The sequence below is a fragment of the Balaenoptera physalus genome (assembly GCF_965194825.1).
Source record: "Balaenoptera physalus genome assembly, chromosome: 10".
NCBI lineage: Eukaryota > Metazoa > Chordata > Mammalia > Artiodactyla > Balaenopteridae > Balaenoptera > Balaenoptera physalus.
In genome coordinates this window covers 106,208,245-106,220,908 of record NC_138889.1, presented here as the reverse complement: position 1 = coordinate 106,220,908, position 12,664 = coordinate 106,208,245, and the positions used below count along the sequence as shown (strand labels likewise).

General features: G+C 58.8%; 3 protein-coding genes across 4 annotated transcripts; 1 reads left to right on the top strand and 2 right to left on the bottom strand.

Annotated features, from left to right (window-relative positions):
• Positions 1-52: 52 nt before the first annotated feature.
• TRMT112 (tRNA methyltransferase activator subunit 11-2) lies at positions 53-1,111 on the top strand. Its single transcript, XM_082477461.1, has 4 exons — positions 53-314; positions 411-512; positions 653-742; positions 830-1,111. The coding sequence occupies exons 1-4, from the start codon at positions 237-239 to the stop codon at positions 935-937; spliced, it is 378 nt and encodes a 125-aa protein (XP_082333587.1). The 5' UTR covers positions 53-236; the 3' UTR covers positions 938-1,111.
• On the bottom strand, positions 1,061-8,860 carry ESRRA (estrogen related receptor alpha). 2 transcript variants are annotated; one of them, XM_082477410.1, is made up of 7 exons: positions 8,641-8,860; positions 6,849-7,185; positions 3,792-3,908; positions 3,504-3,632; positions 2,917-3,084; positions 2,549-2,818; positions 1,061-2,124 (listed from the first exon to the last, which is right to left on the bottom strand). In XM_082477410.1, the coding sequence occupies exons 2-7, from the start codon at positions 7,171-7,173 to the stop codon at positions 1,865-1,867; spliced, it is 1,269 nt and encodes a 422-aa protein (XP_082333536.1). In that variant the 5' UTR covers positions 7,174-7,185; positions 8,641-8,860; the 3' UTR covers positions 1,061-1,864. The 2 variants fall into 2 exon arrangements, with proteins under 2 accessions (XP_082333536.1, XP_082333537.1); XM_082477411.1 differs by lacking the exon at positions 6,849-7,185 and having other exon boundaries at positions 8,641-8,767.
• A 748-nt stretch (positions 8,861-9,608) lies between these two features.
• On the bottom strand, positions 9,609-12,407 carry CATSPERZ (catsper channel auxiliary subunit zeta). The gene is made up of 5 exons (XM_082477443.1): positions 12,343-12,407; positions 11,740-12,091; positions 10,785-10,864; positions 10,522-10,588; positions 9,609-9,799 (listed from the first exon to the last, which is right to left on the bottom strand). Exons 1-5 carry the CDS (start codon positions 12,361-12,363, stop codon positions 9,690-9,692), a joined length of 630 nt encoding a protein of 209 aa, XP_082333569.1. The 5' UTR covers positions 12,364-12,407; the 3' UTR covers positions 9,609-9,689.
• Between the last annotated feature and the right edge of the window lie 257 nt (positions 12,408-12,664).

The window sequence follows — 12,664 nt, the reverse complement described above, 5'->3', positions numbered from 1 at the left end:
TCGCCTCAGCCAAAACCACTGGGCCTGCGCCGTAGCAATCCCCTGCCAAAACGCTTCCGGGAGCAGCACTTGATCCCATCCGACCGCCGCTCCGGCGAGCACGGGAAGTTTAGTAAGTTCGCCGTTTCCGCTCCTCCCAACTGTCCAATAGGATAGAGCGGAGCAGCCCCGGAAATGACGCGAGGGGAATCTGGCCTCCTTCCGGTTCCGGCTTTGCGAGAGCGCGTAGCGTCGACATGAAGCTGCTCACCCACAACCTGCTGAGCTCGCATGTGCGGGGGGTGGGGCCCCGTGGCTTCCCCCTGCGCCTCCAGGTACCGGCCGGGGGCGATCTTGGGCCCCTCTCCTGGGGGCGGCGGTAGGAGAACCAAGATCTGGTCCCTGCCTAACTAAATCTCTCCACCGCGCAGGCCACCGAGGTCCGCATCAGCCCTGTGGAGTTCAACCCCGACTTCGTAGCTCGTATGATACCCAAAGTGGAGTGGGCGGCGCTTCTGGAGGCTGCCGACACCGTGAGGACCCTCGTTTTCTCCCGTGCACACCTTGGGGGGGGGGGGTGGTCTCACCGCAGCCCTTTACACCAGGCCAGGGAGCCTGGCCTCAGGGCGAGTGACGGGGATACCCAGAGATGATTTAGGCCTCTTGCCCACAGTTGCATCTGGTCGAGGTGCCCAAAGAGCCGATTCAGGGATATGAGCATGACGAGAGATTTCTGAGACAGATGCACCACGTTCTGCTGGAGGTGAGAACCGGCCCATTACTTGCTTCCTGGCCATACACCCACACCTGGAGGCTGTCAGTGCTCAGCTCTCTTCCCCTCTTCCCGCAGGTGGATGTGTTGGAGGGCACCCTGCAGTGCCCAGAGTCGGGACGTCTGTTCCCCATCAGCCGTGGGATCCCCAACATGCTGCTGAGTGATGAGGAAACTGAGACTTAAAAGCGTGCCAGGCCCGTTTTTCATTTTGTGAGCGTGTGTATTTTTGTTTACGTATATCCTGTTTGCTACTTCTATCCTGTGTATCCCCAACCCTTGGTCCAGTGACACACCAAACACACGGTGTTCTTGAGCTCGGTATTATATTTTTTTCTCATTAAAGGTTCAAAACCAAAAGCGGTTTCTCTTTGCAGCAAATATACATTAAAATAGAGTCTCTGTACAGCCGAGGGCTCTGGGCCCTGGCTTGCCCCATGTCCCTGCGCCTCCCTGGCCAAACCCAAAAATAAATATAGTGTTATTGCTCTGCAGGGCATAGAGACAGTGCTCTCCCTACCCCGTGAGGAGGCTGGGTGGGAGCTGATGGGGGCGCCCTGGCCACCCCAGGGGCCCAGGGGCTGGAGCCTGCTTGGAGTTATTGCTTCAAGGGGGGGGCAGTAATGCCCAATGCAAATGATGAGGAAAGGAGCGAAGGGAGCAGGGGCCTTTGCTCTCCAAATCCCTCTCTGTTCTGGAGAGGAAGTCGGATTAAGCAGCAGCAAAAGCATCACCCACTGGGAGACTGTGGCCTCCACTCCCTTCCCTCCCTGAGATCAGGCTTCTGCCCCCCCCACCCCACCCCCACACGCACACACACACACATGTCCCCTACAGCCCCCTATGGCTTCCTCAAGGCCCCCTACACCCTGGGGGCACGTTATGGCTTGCGAGGGGCAGCACTGTGCCCAGAGCCTGGGCATGCACGTTCCCAGCTTCTGACACCCCCCTGGGAGGGGGGAGGGGAGGGCGTAGGGCCTGCTCCGGCTGATGGTGTTGCCCTGGCCCTGCCAGCAGGCTGTGGCACTGCCCAGACCCCAGCTCTGCCCCACTGGGGCTGACCCCGTGCTGGGCGGGTCCTGCCAGCACCCCCACCCGTGCCCAGCCCTCGCCTCAGTCCATCATGGCCTCAAGCATCTCCAGGAACAGCTTGTGCATGGGCACCTTGCCCTCCAGCTTCACCCCATAGAAATGGGCCAGCACTTTGCCTGCCGTCTGGCGAAGGAGCGGTAGTGTAAGCAGCAGCCTGCCTGCCCGCCTCCGCTCAGCACCCCCTCCGGGGCCCGCCCGACCAGCTTCATACTCCAGCAGGGCCTCGTGTAGCGCTTCTCGAAGCTGCTCCACAGCCTCAGCATCTTCAATGTGCACAGAGTCTGCAAGGAAAGGCGAGAGAGCTGTTGACACAGGCCGTCTCCAGAAAGGGCAGAGCCGCATCTGCCTGGGCACTGCTGGATGGGTCCCAACCAGGAGCCAGACAAGGATTTGCTGAAGCACCACCCACTGCCCCTGCCCATGAGCCAGGGCCCACCCTTTCTCCCTCGGCTATGGCCACCTCCTGTCCCCATCACCTTTTCTCTCACTAAATGGTTCACCTTTCCACAAAAGTATGGACACTGGGGCTCAAAATGCTGCGTGCAGTTCTTGGACCTGTCCTTGCCTGGCCTTGTGACTTTCAGGAAGTCACTGTTCTTCCCCTAAGCTACAGTTTTCCTTGTCTGCAAAATGAGACTGTGCCACCATCAGAGTTAAAAACCAGAGGGCCTTATAAAGAGACCTGTTGCACTTGGCCAGGCTCACCTGAGTTGGCGAGGGCCAGGGCCTTCAGCAGGACGTACTCCTCGCGCTCCAGCCGCAGGGCCTGCAGTCGCCGCACCAGCTGCAACAGGGCAGCCCCCAGTTCCCCCAGGCCAGCTGCTCGAGCCCCCTCTTCATCCAAGACCAGGTCCTCGGCGAAGGCCAGCTCATCCTGCAGTGGCAGTGAGCGCTGGGCCACGCCCAGCACCAGGACCTCCATCCACACGCTCTGCAGAACTGACATCTGGTCAGACAGCGACAGTGACGAAAAACCTGGAGGGCAGTGGGGGGCAGAGCTGGCTGAGCAAGCATACCAGAGCGGGCATGGCCCGGCCTACCCAGGGAAGCCCCACATCGTCTGGGCCCTTTACCTGGGATGCTCTTGGCCCAGCTGATGGTGACCACGATCTCTCGGTCAAAGAGGTCACAGAGGGTAGCCACGGCTGGGAGGTGTCCGTCAGGGCCCGCCGGGTCGGGCATGGCATACAGCTTCTCAGGCTCAACCACCAGCAGGTGGGACACCAGTGCATTCACCGGGGCTGCAGTGATAGTTGGAAGAGGCACTCGAATTCATCACCTTGCCAGCCCTTCAGGGTCAAGCATCTTCCCAGAGTCAGTCCCCCTGTGGCCTTCCTCAATAGCCACTGGCCAGCCAGGCTCAGACACCTCTCTCCGGGAAGGGCCGCACTATCTCCCAGGGAAAGCGTCTGTTTGTGGACAGGTTCTGAGCGTTAGAAAACCTTCCCTGCTCCCAGCTGTACTGCTCGAGGCCTGACATAGAAAAGGGTATTTTTGTAAATACTTCTTGGGGGAAATGAGTAAACGAATAGATGAAGGGAAGATTTGGGTCCCAGTGCCCAAGATAACGACTATCCCGGGTGAATGACGTCAGCCAGGTCTCCCATGTCCGAGCTCCACCCCAACCCCAGAGCCCCCAAAGACCCCACTGTGCTCTCACCTGTCTTCCGAGGGCCTCCAGCTACTGCCAGAGGTCCAGCAGGGAAGGGGCCTGGGAAGGGCAGCGGGTCCACCTCTGGCCGCCGCTTGTACTTCTGTCGCCCACCCCGGACACGGTCCAGACGTACCCCTTGAATTGTAGGACAGGGCTGTGTTCATGGGGCTGGGGCTGGCCTGCTCTCCAGAGCCCACCTGCCCAGCCCAGTCCGCCAGAACTTCTCAGGCCTTGCCCAGCCCGACCCCGTGCGCCCAGCGCCCCCACCTTGCCCAGGCCCCCGCCAGCGCTCACCCTCCTTGAGCATGCCCACCCGCAGGCACTTGGTGAAGCGACAGGCCTGGCAGGCCTTGCGTCTCCGCTTGGTGATCTCGCACTCGTTGGAAGCCGGACAGCTGTACTCGATGCTCCCTGCCAGGAAGAGGCAGGGCTCCAGTGGCGGCCTCCCGGGGCCCAGAGGAGGCCCAGCGGACAGGAGTGCCCTGACTCACCCCAGGTAAGCACAGGTCTGGGGAGAGCAGGAGTGCTGTGAATGGGGCAGGGAAGCCCGAGCACTGAAGGGAAAGGCCACTGGGCTAGGGGCCCCGGCCTGGGCAAGGGAGGGGCTGGGACCAGAGGAGTTGGGCTGCACCTGGCCCAAGCTTCTTGCAAGTCACGTTTCTGGGCTGTGCTGCTCTCATCAAGGGCCACAGCGGCCTCCACATTGCTACATCAAGTGGTCAATTCTCATCCTTTTGTCATTTGGCCCAATGGAGCATCTAATGCCACTGATCCCTCCTAGAAACACTTTTCTTCTTTTGTTTCTAGGACACCACACTCCCGGCTTTCCTCCCACCTCACTGCCACCTTGTGGCTTCTGTGCATCGGCCCACGCTCCTTCCATTGAAGACCCCTAGGGTGGCCCTCCGACCTGTCTCCACTGACTCACTCCAATGGTGACCTCACCAAGTCGTGGGCTTTCAAATCTCCGTCTCTGGCCTAGACCAGCCTGAACTCTAGACGTATCCCACTGCCTCCTCCTGCGTGCCTGGAAGACACTACAAACTTAACCAGTTCTAGATGGAGCCCCCAACCTACCCCTCCAAAACCTGCAACCCCATTTGTCCAGCTGCTCAAGCAGAAATCTAGGAGACATTTTTAACTCCTCTCTCACACCCCAAACCCAACCCACTGACAGATCCTGGTGGGCTTCACCTCCTAATATGTCCAGAAGCGCCCCTCTTCTGCCCCTGGCAACTGTTTCTACCCTTGACCAGAGTCACTGTCACCTCCCCTCCTGTTCTGTCTTTGCCTCCTTCGGTTACTGTCAACACAGAGGCATCCTATTAAACCTAAGACAGGGAGTTCCCTAGCGGTCCAGTGGTGCATTTCTCCTCACAGCCTGCTTTCTCCTACACCCTACCTGGGCTTCTTCAGCTCAAGACACCTCTTCAGGGAGGCACTCTAGAGCCCCAGACCCAGCCAGGTTCCCTGGCACACACCCTGCTCCTCGCCCTCCAGCACTCACCACAGCTGTACTGTAACAGCTGTGTGCTGTTCATTGTTTCCGCTCTCTCGCCTCTGCTGGAATGTAAACTGCTTGAGGACAGGAGCGATCCTGCCTTAGTCCCCGCTATGCCCCCACACCTGGAACAGTGGTCAGGACAGCAGAGCACAAGTTTGTGAAGAGCAAGGATCCTGGAGGCTGCCACTTACCAACGGTGTGACCTTGGGCAAGTCCCACACCTAAGCCCTCGAACCCTCAGTCTTCCCATCTGTAAAACTGGGATGATTAAAAACTACTTCTGGGCTTCCCCGGTGGCGCAGTGGTTAAGAATCTGCCTGCCAACGCAGGGAACACGGGTTCGAGCCCTGGTCCAGGAAGATCCCACATGCGGCGGAGCAGCTAAGCCCATGAGCCACAACTACTGAGCCTGTGCTCTACAGCCCACGAGCCACAACTACTGAGCTCACACGCCACAACTGCCAAAGCCCGCGCGCCTAGAGCCCATGCTCCGCAACAAGAGAAGCCACCGCAATGAGAAGCCCGTGCACCGCAATGAAGAGTAGTCCCCGCTCGCCGCAACTAGAGAAAGCCCGTGCATAGCAACGAAGACCCAACGCAGCCAAAAATAATAAACAAATAAAATAAATAAAATAAATAAATATAAAACTTTATAAAAAAAACTACTTCTTACAAAGGTGAGTTGTGAGAACTAAATGGGAAAATCAAGGTAAGACATTTAACACAGCTCACAGCACCTAAATGCTCAATAAATGATCACTGTTTATGGCTAGTGCTCGATAAATATTTGTCAACAGAGAACGAAGCATTCCAGGGTGGGTAGGAGACACCTGGACCCGGACCTGGACCTGTTGGCTCAGGTCTTCGGGCCAGAAGGGAGCACAGAGCTTTTAGACCAGCGGGTCTCAGCCAAGTCAAAACTTGCTAGAATGTCACAATCAGTCGTGAGGCATCTGTCCAAAGTTCAGTTATTAGTAATAAGCAGAGGCAACAGTCTGGCCTTTACGAGCTTAGCTCTGGACCTCAATCGACCCAAGTTCATACCTTGTTTCTGCCATTTTTCTACCTGTGGGACCTGAACAAAGTTTTGAAAACCTCTCTGGGCTTCAGTTATAATAGTGCTGGCACCTTAGAGATTGCTGTGTGGGTAACTGAGAGCATAACGTACCAGGGCACAGTGCCTGGCACTCAAGAAATGTTCTCAAAAAGGCTACATGTTATAACCCCCAAGTAACCAATGGTTTATATAAAAATATAAGTAATGGGCACATCCCAAATAATGCTTATTACATCACCGTCTTGCTCACTCGTATTTTGATATGCTTTCCTGAGTGAGAAAAATTCAGTGAGTACTATTGGCAGGGATGCCTAATAGTCTTTTTAAAGTTAGGTGCTGAAATATGACGTAGCCACTCTCAGTTACCCATAAAAACCTGCCTTGTGCTCGTGCTGCTTTGGGGAAATCAACACAAAAGGGGGCATGTTCTCTGCTGATGAGAGGGCAGCAGCTGCTGGAAGCAAGAATAAAGTTTAGGAGCAGGCAGAGGCTGCTTTGAATTTTTCAGAGCCGCTGTGGAAGGTGCTGGGCCTAGAGTACCCAGAAACTTAGGAGGCATCTTGAGTCCCACTCTCACACCCCACATCCAATCCATCAACACATCCTGGTGGCTTTATTTAACGCTTAAGGGAAAGGACGTTCCTGGGAGGTAGGAGGGCCTGGGAACTCCAGGCTGCCAACCCCAAGTGGTACCACGGCAGCCTGGGGGCCTACTGCCACCCAGCAGTGCACCAACTGGGGAGCGCCAGGCCCAGAGGGCGAAGGGCACAGGAGCGGGGTGGGGGCTCACCCTGGATGGTCCTCTTGAAGAAGGCTTTGCAGGCCTCACAGGATGCCACACCATAGTGGTAGCCGGAGGCCACGTCCCCACAGACCAGGCAGAGGCGTTTGGGCAGGGAGCTGAGCACCAGCTTCCCACCACCCTGCTCGCCAGGCCCAGCCCCCTCCCCATCCTCCTCCTCCTTGTGGCCTGGGAGGCAGCGGGTGGGAGCTGGGCCAGGGGCCAGGGCCACGGGGGGCTCAGTCTCAGTCTCCGAGGAACCCTTTGGGCTGTCAGGACTGGCTGGCTCTGCCTTGATGTAGAGAGGCTCAATGCCCACCACCTGGCTGGACATGGCGCTGGTCACCTGCGGGAAGAGACCCGTCAGGTCACAGGGAGGCACTGGGATGGGGGATGGAGACACCCTGTCACCCTGGTTGCCCAACCCCGGGCCTGGGGCCAGGCTTCCAGGCTCAGCAACAGGGTGGGGGGGACAGAGTCCAAGGAAGGCTGCCCATGAAGAGCCCCCCCCCGCTGTTGCCATGGAAACAGAGTCTCCAGAGCCAGTAACTGGCAGCAGGTCTCCCACTTGGGAAACTGCAGGAGGCTTGGAAACCCCCTACTCCCACCCAGGCCAAGGAACAGGGTAACCTAAGTGCCCAAGCAACCTTCAACCCCGTCTGGAATCCCCAGCCAGGAGTGAGATACCTCTCAAATTTTCTCCAGATGTTAGAGAGCTCAGTGATCTCCCCCACACCTGGGTATCCTCAGTTCAAGAGCGAAACTAAACTGAGGCACACAAACCCAAGGGCAGTTGATGTGCTCACACATGCGTGTGTGTTTACACCCTCACACTCCCACTCACCTGGGTCCTCAGGTGTCCTCCCCTGCGCACACACGCTCACACAATCACTCTCCTGGGCAGGTTCACACTCACACATGTCCTTTCCCAAACCCCAGCTCTCACTCATGCTCCCGTTTGCCTTCGCACATTCCTACTGCGGTGCACACCCCATAACAAAGTCACACCCAAGGCTCATAATCACACTCTCGCTCACACACTCTTACACTCACTCTCACTATGCCCCCACACTCACACACACACACAGGCATAGTCCCTTGTGGAAACACATTCAGAGCCTCTCACACCTGACACATCGCCACCTCCTGCCCCAGGCACACCAGCGGGCGCAGCTCCACCTCCTTGCACCCCCTCCAGCACATTCGCTCTTACACTCCAGCTGCCGCAGAGTCCTCCACCACGGGGCGCCCCGCCCCCCCAACCTGCGCACACCTACGGGAAGTTGCCTAAAGTTGCCGCGCCTCCCCTCCCCCTCCGCCCGCGGGGGACCTCTATCAGGTTATCAGGAAGTAATGGGGGAGCGCCAAGGAGGAGGAAGTTCTCCCCTGCCAGTGCGATGACCTTTGACCCAGAGAGGAGGGTGGCCCTAGGCCCCTTCGAGCGCCCCCACGTGGTCTTCAAAGCCCCTTCCCCGACAGGGAACCCTTCCCATCTTCCAGCCCGGCCCTCCCCTGGGACTTCGGCATGCTCCAGGTGCCGGATTGAACCCTGCCCTGGGACTGGATCCGAAGCCCAAGCCCGACCCTGGTCTCAGGCCGGCGCCCTAAGACCTGGACGCCATATCCCGCCCAGACCCTGACCCTGTCTGGCTTTCGACCGGGTCCCGACCGTGACCCGGGCCGGACCCGGAGCCGGACCCCGCCTGGAGCCCGCCCCCCGCCCGCCTCCCTGCCCCGCTCGCACATGGCCTCGGCGCACCGCCCGCCCACCCTCCAGCGGCGCTCCCCTCCGCCCCCGGACCTGGGGCCCCGGCAGGGCGGGCGGGCAGGCATGGGGGCCGAGCGGCCCGGAGCGCCGGGGTGAGCCTGGGGCCGCGGGCGGCCCCTCCTCCGCCGCCTCCTCGGGCCGCGCCGCCCCGCCGCGCCGCGTCCCCTCACTCGGCGGCGCCGCCGGCGGCTTGTAGGACACAAAAGGACATCGCGGCCGCTTCCTACTCCGCTTCCTCCAGCTGACAGCGGGGGCGGGGCTGGCCGTGCGCATGCAAAGCAGGGGGCGGGGCCCATCGCCCTATGCTAATCAGGCAAGTGGGCCGAGCAGCGCCTGCGCGCCGGGACGTGTCGGGGCGGAGCCGGCGAAGCCAGCGGGCGGGCCTTCATGAAGGCCTCGCCCAGCCTCCGCCGAGCCACAGCGGCGTGCTTGCTTGCGTATGCGGCCGCTGAGAGGGCGTGGCCAGAGGAGACGCGGAGAGGCTACGGGAGGGGGTGGGGCCAGGAGCGTCCTTACGTAAAGAAGGAGGCGGGGTGCGCAAGGGAAATGGGAGAGGTAGTTCAGCGGCCGCCTCGGAGGGTCCGGGAGACGATATACATATGTAAATGAGAGGGCGGGACCAGCGCGTGGGCTAGGGTATCTGCATATGCATGAGGGGCGGAGCCTAGCAGCCCAAATTAGAAAGGAGGTGCTGTCCCTTTCCCTTTTCCGCCTTCCCCCAAGATAACACAATCGGGGCACTTGAACCGCTCACCCAATATCCCCACAAAGCTGCTGAACCCGGAGTGGGAGAAGCAGACCTAATGCATGCAAGAAGTCCTGGATTTCGAATCCCGGGAAGGCGGAGCCGATAGGGCCCGAACCGAGAACGCTCAAGGTCACTGCGGTGACCGAGTGAAGGTCACAGGGAGAGGCGGGGCCACGTGCGTCCGCCTCACGCGGGCAGCCACGCATTGACTCACGGACCATGTACAGAAGACTCTTTTATTTCTCTAGGGCTCAAAATCCACGTGGACAGGGTCGGGCTTGGATCTGGGACCAGGGCTGGAGTCGGGCGGTCACTCGAGCCCGAGGCGGTGCTCTCAGATCACCTTGACTTGCAGCCTCTTGTTCCGGCGCCTCTTGAGCCCCTCGATGTATCGCTGCAGCTGCTTGGTCAGGAAGTGGTCCCGGCCGATCTCCGATCGGTAACCTGGAGGGCAGAATTCCACTCAGGGCAGTGAGCAGGGGCATGGCCTCCCCAGCAGCTGGTCTTTGTTCTTTGGGCAACTTTGGATCTCCAGGGTACTGGGACCTGCCTGTTTTGTTTGTTTCGAATGGTCAAGTCATAGACCTGTGCTCCACAGATGGGGAATTCAGAGTAGGATGGGGGTGTTGGAGTGGAGGATGGATGAGGAAGGCAAGTTTAGAGATGTTGCCGGCCTGAATTAGGGCACTGGGAGAAGGCAGCTTTTGGGACACCGCTTCGACCACCCAGTCTCAGCCATTAGCCCTCCCCACCCCACCCCCACATTCATAAGGTAAGCAGGGCAAACCAAAGGAAGTTTACTCAAATAATCCACTGTCCAAAGGCTCCTCACAGCTACCAGGGAGGGGCCAAGGCCACAGAAAGGCTGTCATCCCCAATGGGCAAGTGAAGAAATAGCCTTAGAAAACCTACATCAGGTTGAGGGGGGCTGCACTGAGGCTAGAGCCCAGGCCCTTGACGGTCACCCCATGCTGTCCCCATTGGGTCTCCCTGTGCCCAGTCTCCTAACTTGTTACTTTTCATGGGGCTTCTGGAATATTTGTGGGTGGTAAGGGAATCTGACAAGGCAGACACATCCTGAAACCCCACTCCCACAGGCCGAAGCCCTGCAAAATCCCCCACGGTCTCTTGCTGGAGCTGGGGGGATGGGGAGTGGGGAGGCTCACTCCGGAGGGCTTTGGTGAGGATTTCCAGAGCTTCATTCTCCATGAGTTCAGTCAGGGGCAGGGGCAGCTGGAGAGGCAGCAAGAGACTCAGATGTACAAGGGACTCCAGCTCTGCCCGCAGCTGAAATGCCCCACCTGCTCCCTCCAGCCCCAAGACCCTCAACCGACCTGCCTGCACCCCCCACCCTCTCACCCCTGAAACCCCCAACCTGCCCATCCCCCACCCCCCACTAAACTCCCCAGTCTCCTTGGGTGCCTCCAACCCTGCTTTGCTGCTCCACCCAGTAGGCTCGATGGGGTGTGTGCTTCGAGATATTGAGCGATGACACTGAGGAAGGCTTTTCTGGGAGAAGAGAAAAAAGGGATCAGTCATCTGCAGACTGCTGAGACTTCCCTGGAGCAAAGGAGATGTATGGGTAGGCATGTTGGCCGGGGGTGGGGGTGGGGGGGCTTCAGAGACCAGCTCCAGGTTCCACTTTAGTGGGAAACAGTATGGGACAGTGGTTTAAAGCCTGGGCTTTGTTGTCCCACCCTCCGAGGTTCCAGTTATGACTGCCCCACTTTGTGAGACTTAAGGCCAGTGACTGACTTTCTGACCCTCAAGTTCTTCATCTGTACAATGGGATAATAAGAATGGCCCCATATGGAGGTTGTGAAGTTTAAAGGTGATCATGCAAGGGAAGCCCAGTGCCTGGCACAACAGCTAGTGCTCAATAAATGGCAGTTGTTATATTGTTGTATGTTCCAATTCCCTGATGAAGGGCTGGAGAGCAGAGGTGGTGGCGAGAAAGGGGAGGCATGTCCCAATCAGCGCACAGCGCAAAGTAGGAAGTAAATACTTAAAAATTGTAACCAATGACTTAATGAATGAAAGACAGGCACCTCCTCAAGCAGCGCAAATCCACTGAAAAGGCATTAACTCCCTCCTTTCAACTATCCGGGTGATTCCATTAAAAGCACAGGTCCTACCGCGCTGCCTTTGCGCATTTTCCTGCTAGTCTCTATGACCCCAGGACTTTGTACGACGCCTGCCCGGTAGGGGGCGTTCCTAGAAGGTCTGGTTGATTTAAGGCGTGGAAGATTAGCGTTGGCGCCCCTTCCAGGGAATCCTAGAAACTTGGGTCCCACAGTTTTCCCCCATTTTACAGCAATAGAAACTGAGGCCCTGGCCATCCCCCTGCCCTGTGGGCGCCCACAGCCCGGTGAAGCCACACTGACCGCTGTCGGTCTTGGAATCGTCCTCCTCTAAAGGGCCTCCCAGGGAGCTGCCGCGGCGCATCTCCAGCTCCATCAAGGCGTGCTCGTCCAGCTCCTCTGGCTTGAAGTTGTCCTTGTCCTCTCCGTCATCCGATTCTTCCCAGCCACCGTCCGAGTCGTGGCCAGCCTTTTGGTTGTAAGACCAGCGAGTCTTGCCGCCTACGCTGCTGCCCTCCAGTTCCGAGTCCTCACGGACAGTAGGCAGCGGCACATTCAGCTTCGGCTGCGACAGCGTGGCCGTGGTCCACAGATTCCGGATGTCGTGCGGGCTCGACTTGCCTGAGCCACGGTGGCCCGAAGACTTGGCCAACGCCTGTGGGCCAAATACACCGAGGGAAGCCAAGGGCCGTGGAGAATTGGGGAGGGAAGGAAGAGCAGGCTGGGGGCGGGGATCCTGAGCCCATCCAGGGCCGAGACTCAGTTGCCGGGGTGGGGATGGGGAGGGGGTGATTGTTGGGAGCTGCCCTGAGCCAGGGCTGAGTGAGAGGATAGCCAGGGGCCCAGGGTGGACCTAGGATGAGTCTGGGGGCTGACAGGGTGAGGAGGACCAGGAAGAGTTCTTACTTTGAAAGGCTTTTCCTCCATGGTTCTGCCCCAACGGACCCAGTCGCCAAAGGCCTCGGGGCGAGGAGGAGGGGTCACGCTCCAGGAAGGGGGAGGGGCAGGGTCCCGTCCGGAATGGCGATGGGGGTCTCGCGCGGGAAAAATTCAAGCTACAGCCCTCCACACTAGATGCCATTATGTCTCCCCATCCCTTCCCCCATAGCTGTACTGAGGATGGAGGCACCGCCCATCTTGGCAGATTCCCATGCCAGACCCTACCCTTAACCTCCAGGCAGAGACACCTGTCCAAGCACAGCCAAGAGTGCCGCGCCTTGACCGATGG

What these genes read in the sequence shown, in the direction of transcription:
- CATSPERZ (XM_082477443.1), bottom strand. Translation starts at nt 12,363, where the DNA reads ATGGAGGAAAAGCCTTTCAAA. An exon ending in TGGAGGAAAAGCCTTTCAAA is followed by an intron (nt 12,092 to 12,342) that starts GTAAGAACTCTT and finishes TTTGGCCCACAG; the next exon opens with GCGTTGGCCAAGTCTTCGGG. An exon ending in CGATTCCAAGACCGACAGCG is followed by an intron (nt 10,865 to 11,739) that starts GTCAGTGTGGCT and finishes CTCTTCTCCCAG; the next exon opens with AAAAGCCTTCCTCAGTGTCA.
- TRMT112 (XM_082477461.1), top strand. Translation starts at nt 237, where the DNA reads ATGAAGCTGCTCACCCACAACCTGCTGAGCTCGCATGTGCGGGGGGTG. An exon ending in GCTTCCCCCTGCGCCTCCAG is followed by an intron (nt 315 to 410) that starts GTACCGGCCGGG and finishes TCCACCGCGCAG; the next exon opens with GCCACCGAGGTCCGCATCAG. An exon ending in TGCACCACGTTCTGCTGGAG is followed by an intron (nt 743 to 829) that starts GTGAGAACCGGC and finishes CTCTTCCCGCAG; the next exon opens with GTGGATGTGTTGGAGGGCAC.
- ESRRA (XM_082477410.1), bottom strand. Translation starts at nt 7,173, where the DNA reads ATGTCCAGCCAGGTGGTGGGCATTGAGCCTCTCTACATCAAGGCAGAG. An exon ending in CTTCAAGAGGACCATCCAGG is followed by an intron (nt 3,909 to 6,848) that starts GTGAGCCCCCAC and finishes TCTTCCTGGCAG; the next exon opens with GGAGCATCGAGTACAGCTGT. An exon ending in CTGGGCCAAGAGCATCCCAG is followed by an intron (nt 2,819 to 2,916) that starts GTAAAGGGCCCA and finishes ACTGCCCTCCAG; the next exon opens with GTTTTTCGTCACTGTCGCTG.